This window comes from Aquarana catesbeiana, linkage group LG03 (genome assembly GCF_042186555.1).
Source record: "Aquarana catesbeiana isolate 2022-GZ linkage group LG03, ASM4218655v1, whole genome shotgun sequence".
Classification (NCBI taxonomy): Eukaryota; Metazoa; Chordata; class Amphibia; order Anura; family Ranidae; genus Aquarana; species Aquarana catesbeiana.
In genome coordinates this window covers 710,537,607-710,561,763 of record NC_133326.1, presented here as the reverse complement: position 1 = coordinate 710,561,763, position 24,157 = coordinate 710,537,607, and the positions used below count along the sequence as shown (strand labels likewise).

General features: G+C 44.3%; 1 protein-coding gene across 1 annotated transcript in view; it reads left to right on the top strand.

Annotated features, from left to right (window-relative positions):
• Window positions 1-24,157, top strand: part of LOC141133641 (chloride channel protein ClC-Kb-like) — a 70,328-nt gene that overhangs the window by 31,926 nt on the left and 14,245 nt on the right. The window contains exons 9-17 of the mRNA XM_073623136.1: window positions 5,194-5,295; window positions 10,477-10,564; window positions 11,711-11,893; window positions 12,417-12,486; window positions 15,301-15,411; window positions 15,902-16,115; window positions 18,138-18,271; window positions 19,188-19,324; window positions 22,692-22,737. Of these exons, the coding sequence (XP_073479237.1) occupies window positions 5,194-5,295; window positions 10,477-10,564; window positions 11,711-11,893; window positions 12,417-12,486; window positions 15,301-15,411; window positions 15,902-16,115; window positions 18,138-18,271; window positions 19,188-19,324; window positions 22,692-22,737 (1,085 nt within the window). The remainder of the gene's footprint in view (window positions 1-5,193; window positions 5,296-10,476; window positions 10,565-11,710; window positions 11,894-12,416; window positions 12,487-15,300; window positions 15,412-15,901; window positions 16,116-18,137; window positions 18,272-19,187; window positions 19,325-22,691; window positions 22,738-24,157) is intronic.

Sequence of the window (24,157 nt, the reverse complement as noted above, 5' to 3'; positions counted from 1 at the left end):
CCTTGTTCTCTCTTATTTTTCTTTCTCTGTCCTTTTTATTACTCCTCTCCCTCTTCTTATCCTCTTCCCTTTTTTTTCTCTTTTCTTTTTCTAGCTCTCTCTTCTTTCTCACCCTTTTCTTTCTTTCTTTCTCTCTCTCTTATTTTTCTTTCTCTCTCCTTATGTGTCTTTCTCTTCTCTCTCTTCTTATTCTCTCTTCCTCTTTTCTCTCTCTCTCTCTCTCTCTCTCTCTCTCTCTCTCTCTCTCTCTCTCTCTCTCTCTCTCTCTCTCTCTCTCTCTCTCTCTCCTTTCTCCCTCTCTCTCTCTCTCTCTCTCCTTTCTCCCTCTCTCTCTCTCTCTCTCTCTCTCTCTCTCTCTCCTTTCTCCCCCTCTCTCTCTCTCTCTCTCTCTCTCTCTCCTTTCTCCCTCTCTCTCTCTCTCTCTCTCTCTCTCTCTCTCCTTTCTCCCTCTCTCTCTCTCTCTCTCTCTCTCCTTTCTCCCCCCCTCTCTCTCTCTCTCTCTCTCCTTTCTCCCTCTCTTATTTTTCTTTCTCCTTCTTATTCTCTCTTCCCACTTCTTATTCTCTCTTCCCCTTTTCTTTCCTCTCTCTCTCTTTCTCTCTCATTTTTTCCATCTCTCTCTTTCTTTCTCTCCTTTTTCAAAATTCCACCTCTCTCCTTTTTCTTTCTCCTTTCTCTCTCCTTTTTTCTTTCTCCTTTCTCTCTCCTTTTTTTCTCTCTCTCTCTCTCTCTCTCTCTTCTCTCTCTCTCTCTCTCTCTCTCCTTCTCTTTCTCTTTTATTTGATTAAACCCTCTATGGGATTTGAGGGCAACCCAACAAAGTCAAAAAATCAAAATAATTTTTGTAGTCTCTATAAAGTTGCATCTTTAATCTCTGAATAATTTTAAATCTCACATAGTGAAAATTGGTGTACAAAAACATCCGTTACACAAAAAGATTTGGCAACAAATTGTGTATACATGCTGGGTGGTATTCCCAAAACCATTTACATTCCACAGGTATGATTCCTAGTTGTAGCTTGCTTAATGGAATGGGTAATCCAACATGTTTCGAACCTCCAGAATCAATTTCTTCCTCAGGGATACATTTCCAACAACCACAACATTGCTATTGATTTTCAGTGTGTCAGTCTCACTCTCTACCTTCTCCCATGCAAGGACCACATATGCCCATGGATCAATGGAGCACTATTGAGAAGGGCAATTGCCCATATAGACCATGCCCCATATAGAGGTCTCCTCTCCTGGCTCCTTGTGCATTTCCTTTAGTCACATGTCTGACTCCTGAAAAAGTTGTCTCTTTTTTTTAATCTTTCTCTACTTTCTTTTTTTAGTATCTCTTCCTTTTCTTTCTCTGCCTCTTCTCTCTTGTGCACTCTTCTTTTGCTCACTCTCTATTATTTTTCTCTCTTTCTCTATATGAAAACTGCCACCCTTGTAGTGCAGCCCACCCGATCGAATACTAACCTTCCTCCCATCCCTGTGATCTTCACTGTGTGACCCTGCGGTACTGCACAGCCTTTTCTGTAAGTAAGCCCCCTTCTTATTCTGCATACGCACCATGACCCTCATTTATTCTTATGGGTGAGCCAAACTCCATTAGACAGTTGGAGGCCATAGTGAGTAGGACCCACCTAAAGGTATGAATGAGGCCACAGTGAGTAAGACCCACCTATAGGTAGGGTTGCCACCTCATCCCTTTAAACCCAAACACCTATGAATTACACAGGTTCTGAGGCTAATTTAATGCAGATAAGGCACCAAGTGAGTTTAATTAGCACCTTAATCAGCCACAGAACCTGTGTAATTCATATGTGTTCGGGTTTAAAGGGATGAGGTGGCAACATATCTATAGGTATGAATGAGGCCGTAGTGAGTAAGGCCCACCTATAGGTATGAATGAGGCCGTAGTGAGTAAGGCCCACCTATAAGTATGAATGAGGCCGCAGTGAGTAAGGCCCACCTATAGGTATGAATGAGGCTGCAGTGAGTAAGGCCCACCTATAGGTATGAATGAGGCCATAGTGAGTAAGGCCCACCTATAGGTATGAAAGAGGCCACAGTGAGTAAGGCCCACCTATAGGGATGAATGGGGCTGCAGTGAGTAAGACCCTCCTATAGGTATGAATGAGGCCGTAGTGAGTAAGGCCCACCTATAGGTATGAATGAGGCCGTAGTGAGTAAGGCCCACCTATAGGTATGAATGGGGCCGTAGTGAGTAAGGCCCACCTATAGGTATGAATGAGGCCGTAGTGAGTAAGGCCCACCTATAGGTATGAATGAGGCCATAGTAAGGCCCACCTATAGGGATGAATGAGGCCACAGTGAGTAAGGCCCACCTATAGGGATGAATGAGGCCACAGTGAGTAAGGCCCACCTATAGGGATGAATGAGGCCACAGTGAGTAAGGCCCACCTATAGGGATGAATGAGGCCACAGTGAGTAAGGCCCACCTATAGGGATGAATGAGGCCACAGTGAGTAAGGCCCACCTATAGGGATGAATGAGGCCACAGTGAGTAAGGCCCACCTATAGGTATGAATGAGGCCATAGTGAGTAAGGCCCACCTATAGGTATGAATGAGGCCATAGTGAGTAAGGCCCACCTATAGGTATGAATGAGGCTGTAGTGAGTAAGGCCCACCTATAGGTATGAATGAGGCTGTAGTGAGTAAGGCCCACCTATAGGTATGAATGAGGCCACAGTGAGTAAGGCCCACCTATAGGTATAAAACAGAAAAAATTCCGCGCTAGAAATACAAAAGAATAAGCAGCAGTAAACAGTGCGACAACACCAACAAAACAAATAAAAATAAATAAACTGCGCTAAAACAAAGGCTATATGTGTTGGGTGAGTTAATAGTGTGACCTAACACCAACAAAAATATAGAAAACAAGTCCAGTAAATAAAAGTCCAAATTCCCAAAGTAGTAGGTATTCAGTATAAATGTGGATGCTGTTCCAAATGAGCTATGATTGCTCTTACCAGAAATCCAAAGATATAAGCGGATGGCAAAAAACCCTTGCCAGGGCCTCTGAGGTATTGGACCAATCAGCACCGTCCGTGGTCAGATCAAAATCCCCTCAATGAATGCAGGAGAGAAGCAAACACAAGAAAAACTGGCCATAGTGTAGTATGTTAAATGCTAAACATGGACATACGAACATACCAATCACCCTGGTGTGCACATAAAAACAACCAAAAAAAAGGGGGAGGGAAGTGAAAAAAACCCCACCACCGTGGCTGTAGATTGTGCTTACCAACTCACGATGATAAACAGGTTCTTAATAGGTTAGGAGCTGACATAGAGCACCTTGATACGTCCTCATTAACCCGAAGTTCACATCGTCAGTAAACCACCCAGAATATAAAAAATAAACTCTCCATGGTGAAGTACGTTTAAAAACGAATTTAATAAATAAAATATTGCACTCACAGAATAAAAGCACTTATATCGCATAAGTATATGTCGCCGGCCGGCATACAAGCATGGAAGCGAAGCTCGTCCTACTTCCTGGTCTCGTGGTAGCGTCGCTGCGTGCGTACCCAGACGCGTTTCGTCATCAAAAGGACGTTCTCAATGGGGACGAGCAACGCAGTGAGCCACCACCAATAAATAGACATCCAAGCCTCGTTCTGAGTTGCGAGCGCGAGGACGCCATCTTAAATGTGGGCAAAAGCCTTAATTCTCCCTGAAGCGTGTGGTTGGCTGATATGCACACAATGTCAACAGGAACAGGTTAAAACACCATAATGAGTATGGGCAAGTGCCATTCAAGATGGCGAGGACGCCATCTTAAATGTGGGCGAAAAGCCCTAATTATCCCTGAAGCATGTAGTTGGCTGATATGCACACAATGTCAACAGGAACACGTTAAAACACCATAATGGGTATGGGCAAGTGCCCTAACCATTAAAGAACGGGCGAAAAACGCACCCTAAATTAGGGCACGCAAAAAACCAACAACGTGCCCAAAAAATATTACATAACAATTCTACCAAAATGTGGAAGTTTAATATCGTGAAATATTAAACAAAAATAAAGAATAAAAAAATGTTACCACATACCTAAATGTGAAAAAGTGACCAAAACCCCCTGTAATAAGGCTCATAGTAGGAGGGAGTAAGTATTGTAGGAGTATATTCAAACCTCCCAACAATATAAATAAATGTGAAAGAATTAAAAAGTGAATAAAGAGGAAAAATATCTATATATAGAATACATCAAATAATGAACATGGCGTCCTCTAGCGAACATCTCAGAACGGGTACATTTCACACATATAGACATATAAAAAGGTATAGATAAAAAATACAATAAAGTCACCTCATGAGTTATCAATAAACGCCTTCACATCCATGTCAATGTTTAACCCATAGGGTGTATACGTCCTTAACCTATGGATCCAGCTCATCTCAAGCTGGGATATACTCCTAATTAGTGCACTACCCCTCCAATGAGGTCTAAACTTATCTATCCCTAAAAAAAGGGTACCTGAGGGGTCCCTATCGTGCACCAATAAGTAGTGCTTAGACACTGAATGATACCTGAATCCCGTGATAATATTAGTGATGTGTTCGTTAAGTCGCACCTGGAGAAGGCGCTTAGTCCTGCCCACATATTGAAGGCCACACGGCACTGCAACAAATAAACGACCCTCTATAGGTATGAATGAGAACCATAGTGAGTAAGGCCCACCTATAGGTATGAATGAGGCCGTAGTGAGTAAGGCCCACCTATAGGTATGAATGAAGCCATAGTGAGTAAGGCCCACCTATAGGTATGAATGAGGCTGTAGTGAGTAAGGCCCACCTATAGGTATGAATAAGGCCACAGTGAGTAAGGCCCACCTATAGGTATGAATGAGGCCACAGTGAGTAAGGCCCACCTATAGGTATGAATGAGAACCATAGTGAGTAAGGCCCACCTATAGATATGAATGAGGCCGCAGTGAGCATGCTCAGTAAGATGTCTTTGTTGAAAAGACTGTACAGCTCAGGACATTTTAACCCAATATGTTAACAAAAAAATGGTGGACTTGATGGACCATCTGCCATCGCTCTTCTATGTTTCTAACTATGGCAGGAATATTTGAACCACTGAATGACCACCTGATGGAGTGTAATGAGCGCACTTTATTGTAGACTCACAGACCCTCTTTTACTGTTTATTGTGCTCTCTTGTCTTTCCAGCGTTGTGTGCGGCTGTGTGTGCTGTGTCTACCTGTATTTACACCGCGTCACCTTACTCTTCATCAACAACAACGAGCGCGTCGGCAAATTCTTCCGCAACAAGTAAGTGTCATTCTCAACGTTGGTTAATCGGTCTGCTCAGCGAGAATGAATAGAACGCCATCTCTAAGTGGCTTATCCTGATATCTAAGATATTATATTCTTTTATATTTTTTTTTTTCTGTAAAACTGCAATTCTGTTTTTTCCTGAGGCTGAGAAATGTGAAAAGATGTACAACTAGTGCAAAATGATAGGGAACCATCAGCTCACTATTGTATATACACTGCACCATCAAGCTGATGTGCGTAACAGGTGTAGCGTCCCTTAAGATGCAGGCTCACCGGCTATGGTGCTGTCTCCGGGGGGGCTTAAATTCGGACAAAAATAGAACAGGGGGAAAGAAGACCCACCTGAGAAAGGAAGTCACGGGCGGACCAAGCTGCTTATTAAGGGTCGGTTCACACTGAGGCAGCACGACTTACAGCGCGACTGCCTCAGGCGACCCAGGACACGACTCAGCGGCAAATTGCAAGATGAGTTCTGTATAGAAGTCAATGCAAGTCACCCCCAAAGTCGTACAGGAACCTTTTTCTAAGTCGGAGTGACTTGCGTCGCTCCGATTAGAACGGTTCCATTGCACAGAACGGGATGCTACTCCTCAGGCGACTAGGTCGCCTGACAAGTCGTCCCAGTGTGAACCGGGGCTAAGGGAACTTTATTATTGCACAATTAATGAAAACAAGAATAAAAAAACTAGGTACCCACCACCAACACCTAGACTAATAGTAAAATAAGACAACGTTGTCTATATAAAAGCAGCTGCGTCACGTATATACAGGCACACACACCCCACATGCACCCAGGTGAATAGGCGGTTAGATAGGCACATAAGTCCTGGTGGCTAGCACCATCACTAAATGTGCATATCCCGTCACTATTAACCATCAAGCCCCCAGCTGGGGGATAAGGGGGTAATTTATTGGGAATTCACACACTTGAAAAGTAGACCCTATAAAGAGCGATGCCACTGGGTTTACTTACTTGATTCTTATTCCACTAGTGATGAACACTTATAGAGGGTGGCATATAGCCACAAGTAGTCAGTAATTTGTTCAGGTTTTCAGCTTCAGGCCAAGCTGTATAAGGGTAACCCAGTGTAAAGTTAACTAGGATAGTGGGTAAAGCTCATCTGCAGGTCAGGACAGAAGTATTGTGCAATGATATAGACAATCACAGGACCACTGGTCTGCTCACACGACCGTTGTGGACAAGAGTCTCTAATAGCTGGCAGGTGTCCCAGATATATTCATAGGATGCCGTCTCTAAGGGGATCTCGCTGGTCCCCTCACCAGACCATTGTGGACAAGAGTCTCTAATAGCTGGCAGGTGTCCCAGATATCTTCATAGGATGCCGTCTCTAAGGGGATCTCCCTGGTCCCCTCACCAGACCATTGCGCACAAGTCTCTAATGGCTGGCAAGTGTCCCAGGTATCTCCATAGGATGCTGTCTCTAAGGGGATCTTGCTGGTCCCCTCACCCGACCGGTATGGACAAAAGTCTCTAATAGCTGTCAAGTGTCCCAGGTATCCTTATAGGATGCGGTCTCTAAGGGGATCTTGCTGGTCCCCTCACCCGACCGTTGTGGACAAGAGTCTCTAATAGCTGGCAAGTGTCCCAGGTATCTCCATAGGATGCCGTCTCTAAGGGGATCGCCCTGGTCCCCTCACCAGACCATTGTGGACAAGAGTCTCTAATAGCTGGCAAGTGTCCCAGGTATCTCCATAGGATGCTGTCTCTAAGGGGATCGCCCTGGTCCCCTCACCAGACCATTGTGGACAAGAGTCTCTAATAGCTGGCAGGTGTCCCAGATATCTCCATAGGATTCCGTCTCTAAGGGGATCTCGCTGGTCCCCTCATCCGACCGTTGTGGACGAGAGTCTCTAATAGCTGGCAGGTGTCCCAGGTATCTCCATAGGATGCCATCTCTAAGGGGATCTCGCTGGTCCCCTCACCCGACCGTTGTGGACAAGAGTCTCTAATAGCTGGCAGGTGTCCCAGGTATCTCCATAGGATGCCGTCTCTAAGGGGATCTCGCTGGTCCCCTCACCCGACCGTTGTGGACAAGAGTCTCTAATAGCTGGCAGGTGTCCCAGGTATCTCCATAGGATGCCGTCTCTAAGGGGATCTCGCTGGTCCCCTCATCCGACCGTTGTGGAGGAGAGTCTCTAATAGCTGGCAGGTGTCCCAGGTATCTCCATAGGATGCCGTCTCTAAGGGGATCTCGCTGGTCCCTTCACCTGACCGTTGTGGACGAGAGTCTCTAATAGCTGGCAGGTGTCCCAGATATCTTCATAGGATGCCGTCTCTAAGGGGATCTCCCTGGTCCCCTCACCAGACCATTGCGCACAAGTCTCTAATAGCTGGCAAGTGTCCCAGGTATCTCCATAGGATGCCGTCTCTAAGGGGATCTCGCTGGCCCCCTCATCCGACCGTTGTGGACAAGAGTCTCTAATAGCTGTCAGGTGTCCCAGGTATCTCCATAGGATGCCGTCTTTAAGGGGATCTCGCGGATCCCCTCACCCGACCGTTGTGGACAAGAGTCTCTAATAGCTGTCAGGTGTCCCAGGTATCTCCATAGGATGCCGTCTTTAAGGGGATCTCGCGGATCCCCTCACCCGACCGTTGTGGACAAGAGTCTCTAATAGCTGGCAAGTGTCCCAGGTATCTCCATAGGATGCCATCTCTAAGGGGATCTCGCTGGTCCCCTCACCCGACCGTTGTGGACAAGAGTCTCTAATAGCTGGCAAGTGTCCCAGGTATCTCCATAGGATGCCATCTCTAAGGGGATCTTGTTGGTCCCCTCACCCGACCCTTGTGGACAAGAGTCTCTAATAGCTGGCAGGTGTCCCAGGTATCTCCATAGGATGCCGTCTTTAAGGGGATTTCGCTGGTCCCCTCACCCGACCGTTGTGGATGAGAGTCTCTAATAGCTGGCAGGTGTCCCAGATATCTTTATAGGATGCCGTCTCTAAGGGGATCTCCCTGGTCCCCTCACCCGACCGTTGTGGACAAGAGTCTCTAATAGCTGTCAGGTGTCCCAGGTATCTCAATAGGATGCCGTCTCTAAGGGGATCTCGCTGGTCCCCTCATCCGACCGTTGTGAACAAGTCAGAGTCTCTAATAGCTGGCAGGTGTCCCAGGTATCTCCATAGGATGCTCGCGAGAGATCCCCTTAGAGACGGCATCCTATAGAGATACCTGGGACACCTGCCATCTATTAGAGACTCTTGTCCACAACGGTCAGGGTGAGCGGACCATTGGTCCTGTGATTGTCCATATCATTGCACAATGCTTGTGTCCTGACCTGCAGATGAGCTTTACCCACTATCCTAGTTAAATAAACTTTACACTGGGTTACCCTTGCTTATACGGCTTGGCCTGAAGCTGAAAACCTGAACGAATTACTGACTACTTGTGGCTATATGCCACCCTCTATAAAGTGTTTATCACCAGTGGAATAAGAGTCAACTAAGTTAACCCAGTGGCATCACTCTTTATAGGGTCTACTTTTCAAGTGTGTGAATTCCCAATAAATTACCCCCTTAACCCCCCAGCAGGGGGCTTGATGGTTAATAGTGAAGGGATATGCACGTTTAGTGATGGCGCTAGTCACCAGGACTTACGTGCCTATCTAACCGCCTATTCACTTGGGTGCATATGGGTTGTGTGTGCCTGTATATACGTGACGCAGCTGCTTTTATATAGACAACGTTGTCTTATTTTACTATTAGTCTAGGTGTTGGTGGTGGGTACCTAGTTTTTGTATTCTTGTTTTCATTAATTGTGCAATAATAAAGTTCCCTTGATAAGCAGCTTGGTCCGCCCGTGACTTCCTTTTCTCAGGGGGGGTCTTCTTTCCCCCTGCTCTGTTTTTTGAAAGATGTACAACTACTTTTTTTTTTTTTTTTTTTTTTTTCAATTTTTCACAATTTTTTTTGCAATACAATAACAGTAGTACAACACTTTTTTTTTTTTTTAATTAAAAAAAAAAAATCAAAATTTTTTTTTTTTTTTTTTTTACATCTTTGCAAATTTGTCAGCCTATAAAAAAAGGGAAGGGGGTTATTTCAAATAAATTAAAATCCTCATATCCAGGGCTGCTGTTAGAAATCACGGGGGCCCCATACAGTCTACCCTACAGGCCCCCTACCCCCCCCCCGGCTGAACGGACATACATTTATCAGTCCCTTTCCTCTGTAGGCTCAGCTGCACAGATGAATGAATAGCAAGCGCTCCAAGGCTTCCTGCTCATTCACAAACTGAAGCATAATAAACACAGTTTACTATGCTTCAGTGATGAATGGGCACAGGAGTGATTGGTACTGATCGCTCACTGTGTTCATTCAGGAAAGGAAGGGGCCAATAAATAACTTATTTACCGACCCCATCCCCTGCTCTCTATCATGAAACATCCCCAGCAGTTGCCAGCCGGAAAGGAGAGGAGGGAAGCTCACAGGGGGGCCCGGACAGCAGATGGAAGGGGCGCATGTGCTAGAACCCATCCCCCTGCAGTGCAGCTGGAGGAGGAATGAGGAGAAGCTGGGAGCGCTGCAGGGGGAGGCAGAAGCGGATCGGTGTCTGCAATAAGACAGTACAGCCGGACCTCGGGCTCAGCAGGTGCCTGGGCCCCCCTTTTGAACTGACGGAGCCCGGGGCCCAGTACAGGAGGGCTGGCTGTACTGCCTTATCAGCAGCCCTGCTCATATCTTCTTTAAAATTACAATTACAGTATTTGACAATTTTTATATATTTTTTTTTAAAGGATATATATTATTATTATTTTTATAATAAAAGAAACTCCTGTTTTATATGAGCTGACAAATGTGCAAAGATGTTATATTTTTTTAATTATTCATTAATTTATTTATTTTTGCAATATTGTAATTGTATCTGACAATTACAGTGGTAAACAAATGAACGCTGCCAGCGTTGTGCCTCAGCAGCATCTGCACTGCCACCTGCAGGCTGATACTTATTTTGTCATTGAATGCTCCACCATAGCGGGCAATAGAGATCACATGATCGGGAACCGCCCTGATTGGTTCCTGATAGTTAGTGGGGTCCTGAGCTGGCAGTGACAACTGAGGACAGTTAGCATACGGATTTATTTGTAAATCTTTTTTTGTAGTAGTCAAGAGAGCTGACAGTCACGCTGACGCCCATGTGATACTTTTATTTTACAGTCGCATTGTCTACGCTGCATTTGTTTCCCTGGTATTGGCCAGCATCACCTTTCCTCATGGGTTTGGACAGTACATGGGGGGGACTCGGGTAAGTACACTGTGCAGTCACCGAGGCTGCTTAACGGGAAGGAAAACTGTGAAAATCTCAGTGGCAAGAGCAAATGCAATAAACAAAATATTAAAGTGTAAGTTCACCTTTTCACCTACCCCGGCCAGTACCGGGACAGGGTGGTCCATTGCCCAGGGCAAGGATCCAGAATTGCACCTCAACTACCTCCACTGTTAATACATGCCATAGAATGGGTGTACATCTCTGCTCCTATTCTCTGCCCCCTTGCTTCACTGCGCCCGGGGCAGCTGCCCCTCCTGCCCACCCCCTGACCCCGGCCCCTGCTGTACTTACCTTTGTGGCTGAGCAGCTAATGGTGCCCACGCAGTGGGTGTAGCGCTCTGGGGATCTGGAGTCCTCTGCTCTTCTTCCCCTTCTTTCTGTGGGGCTTCCGGGATGGATCAGACCGATTCTGATTGGTCAAAGCATCACACTTGACGGCGCTGAACTAATCAGAATCCCTTTGATCTGTCCCAGAAGCCCCACAGAATGAAGGTAAGGGAGAGCGGGGATTTCAAATACCCAGGGCACTGACAGCTTATCACCTACAGAGGTCAGTACAGTAGGGACCGGGAGGGTGTTGGGTGTTCACCTATTTATTTATTTATATTTTAACTACCCCTTTAATTATTAAAATGTATTCCTGGGGATGGTGTTCTGTAGTCCAGGATTGGAGACCTATACAGATATATATATATTTTTTATATATATATATATATATATATATATATATATATATATATATATATATATAATCATAAATTGTGTTATATTATATCAATTACATTATATTATACAGTATACAGTATATTTATTATATATATATATATATTTATATAAATTGTATTATATGATATTAATTGTATCCTATTATATTATACAGTTTATATTATATTGTATTATATTAATTATATCATATTATATTGTATTATACAGTATATATTATACAGTTTATATTATATAATATATAAATATATACATATTATATAAACGGTATTATATTATGTTATACAGTATACATTAGATTGTATTTATATACATTGTATTATATTGATTATATTCAATTATACAGTATATATTATAATTATTATATTATATAAATTGTGTTATATTTTTTTTTTGCAGCTGACGATGAAAGAACATATAGAGACTTTCATCAACAATATCACATGGGGAGAGGAAGAATTGTCCTTGACTTTGAATGCCTCGCGACAGCCGCCGAATCCCACATATGATGACAATTGGCTGCAATGGACACACCCACAACTGTCAGCTGTAGAGAAGCTCGCCATCTTCATGGTTCTCAAGGTAGGTACGACTCCTGTCAGTTGTCACCAGTCCATGCCTCTACTGTAACCTCAGCTTTACCATGAAAGGAGGCCCATAGATATAAGGTGGTAATGGAAACTTTAGGGTGGAATAGATGAGGAAAATTATGTCTAATTACAGATATAATATATGCTTTAACCCTGCACCAGAGGAGCTTACACTCTAATGTCCCCCCACAGTCACACTTTATTATTATACATTTATATAGCTCTGACATATACCGCAGTGCTGTACAGAGAACACTGAGCCAGTCACATCAGACTTTGTACCAGAGGAGCTTACACTCTACTGTCCCCCAACATTCACACACTATTATTATTATTATTATTATACATTTATATAGCTCTTACATATACCGCAGTGCTGTACAGGGATCACTGAGCCGGTCACATCAGTCTCTGCACCAGAGGAGCTTACAGTCACTCTAAAGTTCTCCCACAGTCCAATGACTGCGAGTATTGTATCTTCTGAGACACTGACAGCGCTCTTCTCCTCTCCATAGTTCTTCATGCTGCTGTTTGCAAACACCATGATCATCCCCGCCGGGTATTTCCTGCCTGTGTTTGTCTATGGTGAGTTACCTCTACACTACGGGACTCCTCCTCCATCTGTCAACGTAAAGTCACTCCGACACGTAGTGCAATATATTGGTTGGGGTCAGTCAGTAGAAAAAGAATAATTGCAGCCAATCAGAAAAGGAAAGATGACGTTACTGTATCCAGGCAGGCCCAACACAGAGATTGCAAATCAGAATTTTTACACCGAGTTATCACAGCTGCTATCTATGGATTGTTAGAGAGCTAAAGAGGGACTGTAATTATTTTATTTTATTTTATTTCAGGTACTTATATAGCGCCGTCAATTTACGCAGCGCTTTACATATACATTATACATTCACATCAGTCCCTACACCCTAATGGCCTGTTAGCTAAGAGATAGGAGAAAGAAGTTCCATCCTTGGATATTTGTAATGACGTTGAAACTCCTCCTTAACCGCCTGACCTCCGGAAGATTTATCCCCCTACATGACCATTTTTTTGCTATTCAGTACTGCACTACTTTAACTGGTAATTGCGTGGTCATGCAACACTGTACCCAAATGAAATTTGCTATAATTTTGTTCACACAAATAGAACTTTCTTTTGGTGGGATTTCATCACCATTGCGTTTTCTGTTTTGTTTTGTTTTTTTTAGCATATAAATGAAAAAATATTGAAAAGTAATAATAATAATTTTTTATTCAATTTTTTTACCTTTTTTCTTTGGGGTGGGTTTTTTTTTTTTTTTTTTAATTTTACTTTATTATTGCTTATAACAGTGATGATCACTGTTGTAAGCAATAGTTTTAGATGTCATGAATGGCGTTCATTCATGACAGTTTGATTTACTATTGTGATCTCTGACTGGATACAGCTAAGCACAGGGTACAGGGTGCTGTGATTGGCCCAGACACAATGTGATAGCTGTGGGCCAATCCCAGCATCACAGTAACTAAGTAAAACAGTTATGAACGGAAGCCATTCATGAATGTTTTGTTGACATTCTATTCATGTACCAGTAGCACATTTCTCATTTAACCACTTCCGGACTGCCCTATAGCAGATTTACTGCTATAGGGCGGCCCTCCTGTGCAGGATCACGTATATATACATGAATATACACTTCCACCTACAGGGGGCGCGCACGGGCCGCTTCTGCTGCGATTAATCACAGCGGAAGCCGATCTGCGGGTTCCAGGGACTGAATGTCCATCGGCACCCACCGATCGTCGGTGGGTAAAACACACAGATTCGGAGACCTGCCTATGTAAACAAGGCAGGTCTTCGTTCTGACAGGGGAGAAGGGATGGATTTTGTGTCCCTGCAAAGCTAAGATCAAAATCCATCTCTTCCCGGAGTAAAAACAGCACACAAAGTACACATAAACGCTGGCTAGGCACACATTTTGCCCGTTCATCGCTCTAGATGTTTAACCCCTTCCCAGCCAGTGTCATTAGTACAGTGACAGTGTATATTGTTAGCGCTGATCACTGTATTAGTGTCAAAAGTGTCAGTTAGTGCCCGATTGTTCGCCGCAAAATATCGCAGTCCCGCTATAGGTCGCTGACCTCCGCCATTACTAGTGTAAAAAATTAACAAATAAAAATTCCTTAAAAATACCCCATAGTTTGGAGACACTATAACGTTTGCGTAAACCAATCAATATACGCTTACTGGGATTTTTTTTTTTTACCAAAAATATGTAGCAGAATACATATTTACCTACATTTATGAAGAAATTACATTTTTTTTATGTTTTTATTGGATATGTTTTATAAGCAGAATTTAAAAAATATTGTTTTGTTTTTTGGGTTTGTTTTTAATTGTCCTTTTTTTTTTGTTTATAGCACAAAAAATAAAAACCACAGAGGTGATCAAATACCACCAAAAGGAAGCTCTCTTTGTGGGGAAAAAATTACATACATTTTATTTGGGTACTGCGTCACACAACCGTGCAATTGTCAGTTAATAGATAATAGATAAAATAATACACTCACATGTCATGCTGACATTTCCTCTACCACATGTGAGTGCATTATTTTCATCTATTTATACGATTTGCTGGCTTGCACACTCTACACTCAGATGGAGGTGCCCTCTGCTCTTTTTTTATGTTTACTAGGTTGACTCAGGACCTCTACAGGGGAGCTGCCTCTTCGCTCTGAGTGTCCATATTCCAGAATGTGGATTCAATTTGTCCCTCACATCTACCCTAGTGCATCTCTGGGAGGCTACAGCAGCACTGTAGTCTTTTCCTATATAGGTTTTCTGTAGTCCTGTCCTAAGGTGACAATGCTCAATCGCTGCACTGTATCTATAGAGGAGAAGCCTGACTACAGAACGCCCCCCAGTCTCCTCATCTCCAGAAGATTGGGAGAGATGTTCTGTAGCTAGGAACAATGTTAACTGTGAACAGTGCAGCACAGACAGAGAGCGCAATCAGTCATCAGCTCACTGGATTTCTGGCAGGATCATCTGGTATCTTTTGCACTTCTTGAACACGTCTGCAGAAAGAAAGTCTGCAAAATAATTATCAGGTCAGTTGGGAAGATTTGCATTGGATGCAAGGAGCAGAAAAAGTGAAATCCCCGAACAGGAGGCAGTGGCTGGAGAAATAAAAGGTCAAATATGGCTACCACCCTACACAGACACAATAATAGGGGTTATAAACCATTACTACGCTTTAATCATTCAGATTAATTACAAGCAGATGGTATTCCTAGGTAAAAAGATTAGTGATTCCATATTAGGTTCCTAGAAGCCCTCCATTAGATATTGGATGGTTTTCCCGTCTGGGGTGGTCACTTAAGATGTCATTCACATCCTCGTATTTCGTGTCTCTTACAGGTGCCGGCCTCGGACGACTGTACGGAGAAATTATGGCAAAGATCTTCCCAAATGGCTTCATCTCAGAAGGCATCCCCATCAAGATCACTCCGGCAGGATACGCACTCGCAGGTTACAAAATAACACGTGCTCTTAAATGTGATCTCCGGCCTTTCCTTCAGCATTCCACAGTTGTACCCATGGCCATCTTTAATATTGATTGGACCCTGGACAAACATTTTCTTGGGCCCTCCCGAATCCACTTATCAACTATTTGCTGGCAGTGCGGACTCAAGGGGCAGCTGCTTTGGGCCCCACAACAATGACTGGGCCCAGGGCAGCTTCCCCTTTTGCCCTGAGTTAAAGACTGCCCTGGTTGTACCGGCTCCTCTCCTGGAATGAAATCGCTTCCTCCGATTTCACCGCACTCGGTGCATTAGAAGCTGCAGCAAGTCGTCCAGAGTCTTCCTCATTTCCTGGTTGGTGGACATCCAGCATCAACTCCAGCTTGACTATCCTTCCCCTTTCATTCATTGGATTTCAGTTCCTTCAATCCTTTTATACCCTGTGATGTTCTGCCATCTTGCCCCTCTCCTCACGCCGTATTTTCTCCTTCCCGCAGGTGCCGCGGCGTATTCCGGAGCGGTCACCCACACCCTCTCTACAGCTCTGCTGGTGTTTGAGCTGACGGGACAAATGTCCCACATTCTGCCGGTCCTCATCGCTGTTCTCATAGCCAATGCCATCAGCCAGAGCTGCCAGAACTCCTTCTTCGACCTCATCATCATCATCAAGAAACTGCCGTACCTCCCCAAGCTGAAAATTGGGAAGAACTGGTAATGCACAAATCGGTTAATTATGGGATTGATTCTGCTGGGTGAAAGTAGCATTAACCCTTTTCGCTCCTGGGGGCCTTTTTTATTTTATTTTGCACGCAAACACTCCAGCACCAGTGGTGGCTGCTCTTGCAGGGCGCAGGGGCACCGCCCCCCTAATCCATGCGCCTGACTCCTAATCTGCATGCAGGGCACCGGACGCTAATTCGGATTCTAATGGGGTTTTTTTTCGAAGCACGTGATTAGAGCCTGAGGCTCTAATTGGCTTCAAAAAGGGTGGGCTTGGGGCACAGTGAGCCCACCCAGTTGTGTGACAATGATGAATTATTATTCACTAATGTCTTCATGTTTCTCCTCCCAGCAAATCAGGAAGCGGGCCTTGAGGCTTCACAGCCGGTTTCCTACTGGGCATGCGCGAAGAGCGCTGCGCTTTGTGAATGGGCCGCAGTCTTCTCGGACCTGTGAAGTTTCCTTGAATGCTGCGGGGGAAGGAGGGGGGCCGCGGTGAACTGAGCTGGAAGTGGTAGTGGGTAATTCTCAAACCCAGGTACCCGCCCCCCCCCCCAAAAGGTTCCAAATGTGGCAGCGGCAGGGGGGAGGAGGCAGACAGACGAAGCATCCCCTTTTGGGTGGAGCTCCACTCTAAGCAGCTACAACAACAGGTTTCTTTTTTTTTTTTTTCTCTTTTGGGTTTGAACCATAGGAAAAGGCTGCTATGGATAGCTTGGTCTGCATGTAAATGTGGAGAAAATTATTAGTAAAGGCATGTAAAACAACATAAAAAAATAAGGCAACGTTCATATGGGCCGTACCATTGCGTACGCTCATGCAGGCCCATGTTTACCCGCATGGGGATGCAGAGGTGTTCCATGCAGTCAGTGCCATTGATGTTATTTAGGGTGCAGCATCTTTACGGACACAGCCACTGCTCCCAATATGACATCCGGGCAGGTGCATGTCCCCGAATTCGCACTGTTTGCATTTGAGGACACGCACCAGCACAGAGGTCATACCGGGAGCAGTGTCTATGTCCGTGAAGTCGCTGCATCTGAATTGTATACATGGGTAAACCACAAAGAGAAAATTTGAATTCTCAATAAGGCGTTGCCAACGCCCCAAAATATATTATTCTAAGAGGACCCTAATACAAGGGACACTTATACCCCCTGGTACAAAGGGACTTTGAAGGCGAACCAAGGAAATTTTTATAAAAACATGTTATTTATTTGAAAAACTTCGCCTGACAACAACGGTCCAGCCTCCTGTCCAGCCTCCTGCTTTCAAGAAAGGCTTCACTGTGGCTGTTGTTGTGGTCATTCCACTCTGGGACCTTTGTGTGGGCTTTTCCGGGCTCGGACGGAATTTATCCTCCCTTTGGTTGGACAATTGATGGCGAAAGTTTATCTAACCCTCTAAGGAAATCGCTTTTTCTGCACATATCTTTATATATATATATATATATATATATATATATATATACACAGTTCTTTATATAATTCAATACTGAACATACTTTTTTCCTCTTCTAATAACGCCTCTGAAGAAGGGACACCATCGTGAAACATGTTAGGCTTATGGAGGAATTTGTACTCACCTTTGAATTTTTAGAGAATATACTATGTGCAAACTGTCTTGTATTGTACCAATGTTTTGTATAGATTACTATTATGGTTTTATACATGCGTTTCTAAGCATTTTTTCAAAAAAATAACATGTTTTTATAAAAATTTCCTTGGTTCACCTTCAAAGTCCCTTTGTACCAGGGGGGTACAAGTGTCTCTTGTATTAGGGTCCTCTTAGAACTGCATCTGAATTGACACCGATGGAACTCCCTGTATGGGAATGCACAGAACACCTGTGAGGGTAAACATGGCCCTGCATGGGTGTACGCTATGGTACGGCCCATGTGAACGAGGCCTAGGTATTCTCAATACAATGATTAGAGGTTTTAAACACGTACAGTAACCAGAATATATTATTTTTCTCTATAGTGGACCTAATTATGTGCTCTTCCCCTCCCAGTGCCCATGACGTGTGTGCCGAGGACTTCATGGTGACAGAGTTGAGATATCTGGTGAAAGGGTTTAAGTACAAGGACATCCGACACCTGCTGAAAACCTCTGATCTAAAGCAGTACCCCATCGTGGACTCCGAAGGTTGGTACCTTCCCCTTTTCTATATCTGTAGCCTTGAAGGCTAAGGTCACCATTGTAATAACGAGTACCGTGCTGTACAGGGACCCCCATGTGTTGTAAAAGAATGCAAAGCTTTAAAATATGGAGTTTGATTTAAGTGCTGTACTTATAGGCCAATCGCAGCTTACCAGCAGCCTGGCTAAAAAAGCGACTAAATTCTGCACCATCCTGCCTGTGATCTAGGATGCCCCGAATGTTGGGCGCGGTCCCGGCATGGAATGAGCGATCTCCTGCTTTCAAGACCTGCGCATGCACAGTGTGCTCTCCTTCCCTATTCAAAAGGAGAAATTCTCGCTTCATAAAATGTGATTTAGTTAAAAAAAATATTACTTTACAAAAGCAACTCTCAGCTCTGTACTAGTTGTATGTCACATCTACTCATCCAAGGACGCTGCACCACAGGGCACTTACTACTTCTGAGTCGTTGCCACTGTGTATGATGACCTCACAATGCTTAGCCCTGCCCCCAATGCATTTTGCCTTAGAAGACTTTCTCAGGAGCAGTCAATGTTCCTGAAGAAGCCTTCTAAGAAGAAACATGCTGGGATAGGCACTAACCCATTGACCAGTAAGTGCAAACTTAATTTGCACTAGTGAGCACCATAAGCAGGCAGAGTAGCTAGGAAGAACCCTTAAAACATGTAAAAATGAGCCGAGTGCTCCCTCTGCTGGCTGGAGAGAAGGCTACATACAGTAATATTTATATACACAGAATATATGTACAAAAAACACTCTACAGTCTCTTTATTTTTAAATGAACACATCCAAATGCAGCTGAAAAAAAGTAATTGTTCTACTATAAGCTCAGTCTCTGCTGTTGTGTTTCTCTCTCTCTCTCCCAATATGCCACTGAACCCTCTTTTCTTATCTCACCCAGACTCTAAGATCCTCCTCGGCTCGGTCAGCAAAAAATCCCTCAGCAAACTCTTGGCAGATCAGCTCAGCACAGAACGCAGGATCCAATTCATGATAAACCAAACTGGCACCCACCTGGACAGCAACCTAACTGTTACTGTAAGACAACTGTTGGGGACTTAACTGAGGGGTGAAGGGTACAAAATCCTATACTTATCATAGAAAAACCCAGGAGGTGAGAGGGATAGCTAACGTCACTCCCCCTCTCACCTCCTGGCCGGTGCCAGACAGCACTGCAGGTCTTTTAGCTGTCCAACAGCAGCCATCAGACACAGTGTTGAAAATGTCAATAGTGAGGACATGCACTGTTGATATTTTCTGAAACAATGGCAGCAAACAGCAATATCAACACTACGTATCGGTGCATGCAATATCCGGAAGAGGGGTGAGGCTCACATGCAGTCCCGTCTACCTTGGGACTCTGAACCCAACCACAATGGCCCTAAGGTTGGGTTGAGTTTTAGAAGATCCCAGCTAGGGGAGTGTAAAAGTTCAACATCCCTTCTGCACCTGGTTGAGTTGAGGTTTTGTATATTCCAGCTAGGGAAGTAGAGGAACTGAACATCCATTCTTCCCCTGGATCCTTTGCTAGTTTCCAAAGTGAACGTATGCTGAAATAATTCCCAAATGACTTGGGACCATGAACCCAACCACAATGGCCCTATGGTTGGATTGAGGTTTAGTAGATTCCAGATAGGAGAGTAGAAGAGCTGAACATTCATTATAAACCAAACCACATTGACCCTAAGGTTAGGTTGAGGTTTAGTAGATCCCATCTAGGGGAGAGGAAGAACTGACCATCCATTCTACCCCTGGATCCTTTGCAGGTTTCCACAGTAAACATATGCTGACATAATTCCCAGTGCCTTGGGACTCTGAACCCAACCACAATGGCCCTAAGGTTGAGTTGAGGTTTAGTAGATTCCAGCTAGGTTGGGTGAGGTTTACTAGATTTCAAATAGGAAAGTAGAAGAGCTAAACATCCATTCTAACCCAAACCACAATGGCTCTAAGTTTGGGTTGAGGTTTAGTAGATCCCAGCTAGGGGAATAGAAGAGCTGAACACCCATTCTGCACATAAATCCTTTGCAAGTTTCCAAAGTGAACATATGTTGACATAAATCCCAATGCCTTGGGATTCTGAATTCAACCACAATGGTCCTAGGGTTGGTTGAGGTTTAGTAGATCCCAGCTAGGGGAGTAGAAGAGCTGAACATTCATTCTGCATTTGGAACCTTTGCAGCTTTCCAAAGTGGACGTATGCTGACATAATTCCCAATGCGGGTCTCTGAACCCAACCACAATGGCCCTAAGGTTGGGTTGAGGTTTAATAGATTCCAGTTAGGTTGGGGTGAGGTTTACTAGATTTCAAATAGGAAAGTAGAAGAGCTGAACATCCATTCTAACCCAAACCACAATGGCCCTAAGGTTGGGTTAAGGTTTAGTAGATCCCAACTAGGGGAGTAGAAGAGTTTAACATCCATTCTGCACCTGAATCCTTTGCAAGTTTCCAAAGTGAACATATGCTGACATAAATCCCAATGCCTTGGGACTTTAAATCCAACCACAATGGCCCTAGGGTTGGGTTGAGGTTTAGTAGATTCCAGATAGGCGAGTAGAAGAGCTGAACATCCATTCTAAACCAAACCACAATGGCTCTAAGTTTGGGTTGAGGTTTAGTAGATCCCAGCTAGGGGAGTAGAAGAGCTGAACATTCTGCATTTAGATCCTTTGCAGCTTTCCAAAGTGAACGTATGCTGACATAATTGCCAATGCCTTGGGACTCTGAATCCAACCACAATGGCCCTAAGGTTGGGTTGAGGTTTAGTAGATCCCAGCTAGGGGAGTAGAAGAGCTGAACATCCATTCTGCACCTGAATCCTTTGCAGGTTTCCAAAGTGAACGTATGCTGACATGATTCTTGTGTCCATACAGTGTTATGCCCCGTACACACGGTCGGATTTTCCGATGGAAAATGTCCGATCGGAGCGTGTTGTCGGAAATTCCAACCGTGTGTGGGCTCCATCAGACATTTTCCATCGGATTTTCCGACACACAAAGTTTGAGAGCAGGCTATAAAATTTTCCGACAACAAAATCCGTTGGCGGAAATTCCAATTGTGTGTACACAAATCCGACGGACAAAGCACCACGCATGCTCAGAATAAATAAAGAGATGAAAGCTATTGGCCACTGCCCTGTTTATAGTCCCGACATACGCGTTTTACGTCACTGCGTTTAGAACGATCGGATTTTCCGACAACTTTGTGTGACCGTGTGTATGCAAGACAAGTTTGAGCCAACATCCGCCGGAAAAAATCCTAGGATTTTGTTGTCAGAATGTCCGAACAAAGTCCGACCGTGTGTACGGGGCATTACTGCTGTTACATGTGTACATGCCAAAGTTGCAAAAGTACATGCTCGGGCATTAAGATTTGTTTTGACTTTGCTCATGAAGGTGTTCATTTCATTATGTAAAACATCTAAAACCGGTCTACTCACAAAAGGCAACCTCGGCATTGTCTGCAATATTAGTATTTGCCTCAGTGCATCCACATGTACTTTTTCACGACACTGCGGTGCACCAATTCGCACTTCTTCACTTGCCGCTTCTGCACCAACGCTCATTTCTGCACTCATATCCATTGCTCCGACGCTTAATTCCCTTGCTGCCCCTGAACCAATATGCCCTATCTCACCAACGTGCATTATCCCACTCACTGCTGTTGCACTGTCATACCCACTGCATTCACACATACTTTTGCATTCACTGTCACTGCACCAGAGCACCCTTCTGCATTCTTCACCACTGCACCATCGCACACTACCCCACACTATGCCACTGCACCAACATGCACTTCTGCACTCACCGCCACTCCATGGATGCACACTTCTGCACTCACCACCACTCCACAGGTGCACACTTCTGCACTCAATGCCACTCCACAGATGCACACTTCTGCACTCCCCACCACTCCACAGATGCACACTTCTGCACTCACCGCCACTCCACAGATGCACACTTCTGCACTCACCGCCACTCCACGGATGCACACTTCTGCACTCACCGCCACTCCACGGATGCACACTTCTGCACTCACCGCCACTTCACAGATGCACACTTCTGCACTCACCGCCACTCCACAGATGCACACTTCTGCACTCCCCACCACTCCACGGATGCACACTTCTGCACTCACCGCCACTCCACAGATGCACACTTCTGCACTCACCGCCACTCCACAGATGCACACTTCTGCACTCACCACCACTCCAAGGATGCACTCATACCGATGTACCGATATGCACGTCTTACTTTCCCCCACTGTACTGACACACTTCTGCACCCTTTGACACTGCACCAGACTCTACCACTGCACTGACATGCACTTGCTTGCGGCCTATAGAATGAATATCCATGTAGCAATTATAGAACACAAATTAAAAGTAATTTTTCTTTATTTCAGTCTATGGGAGAATTGTACACATCCAAACCCCGTCTCAACAGAACAGGTAAGATTTTACTTAAAATGATATACATAACATGATACATAACATGATACATAACATAATAACATTACTTAAACATTACTTAAAATGATATACAATTAGAATGATCTAAAAAATTAAAAAAAAATTCTACAGTGCTATTCTCAGGAATACTACCGGTACATCGAGCCACACCAGAAAGGAAGAGGGAGATTAGGGAAGTAAACAAGTGGCTGAAGAGCTGGTGTAGTAAGGAGGGGTTTGGGTTCCTGGAGGACTGGGTCGACTTCTCAGTCGGTAACCGGTACTATAGAAGGGACGGACTGCACCTAAATGAGGAGGGTGCAGATCTGCTGGGAAGGAAGATGGCCAAAAAGTTAGAGGGGTTTTTAAACTAGGCGATGGGGGGGAGGGTCCAGAGGCAGAGATAGCCAGCGCGGAAGATATTCCAGAGGGTAGTATTGGGGGCATTAGTGGTAGGTTAACCAAAGCACAAAAACACAAGGTGAGTATAGTAGCAAGTCCTAGTTGCAATCTCGAAACACCCAATATGAAGACAATATGTGACCGGTCTAAACTATGTGGCATGTTCACCAATGCCAGGAGCATGGCGGACAAGATGGGTGAACTAGAGATACTGTTGTACGAGGAGGATTTGGATTTTGTGGGAATTTCAGAGACCTGGTTCAACAGCTCTCATGATTGGCTGGCAAACATTCAAGGGTATACCCTATACCGCAAGGATAGAGAGGGTAAAAAAGGGGGAGGGGTATGCCTATATATCAAGAATAATGTACAAGTGAATGTGAGAGATGACATCACTGAGGGAGCTAGAGAGGAGGTGGAATCCTTATGGGTAGAGCTCCAAAGGGATAAAGCTAAGGGGAAAATAATACTGGGAGTATGCTATAGGCCCCCTAACCTGAGGGAGGAAGTGGAGACGGATCTCCTATCACAAATTGGAGTAGCAGCAAGGATGGGAAGTGTTATCATAATGGGGGATTTTAATTATCCAGACATAGACTGGGCGGAGGGAACCGCGCATTCATTTAAGGCTCGCCAGTTCCTTAATGTCTTGCAGGACAATTTTATGGGTCAGATGGTAGACGCACCAACTAGAAATAAAACATTACTGGATCTACTGATTACCAACAATACAGACCTGATCACAGATGTGGAAATGCGGGGCAATTTAGGTAACAGCGATCACAGGTCAATTAGTTTCAGTATAAATCACACAAATAGGAAACATAAAGGGAATACAAAGACACTGAATTTCAAAAGAGCCAACTTCCCTAAACTACAAACCTTGCTAAAAGGCATAAACTGGGATAAAATATTAGAAACAAAGAATACGGAGGAGAGATGGGTTTGCTTTAAGAGCATATTAAATAAGGGCATTAGCCAATGTATCCCATTGGGTAATAAATTTAAAAGAGCGAAC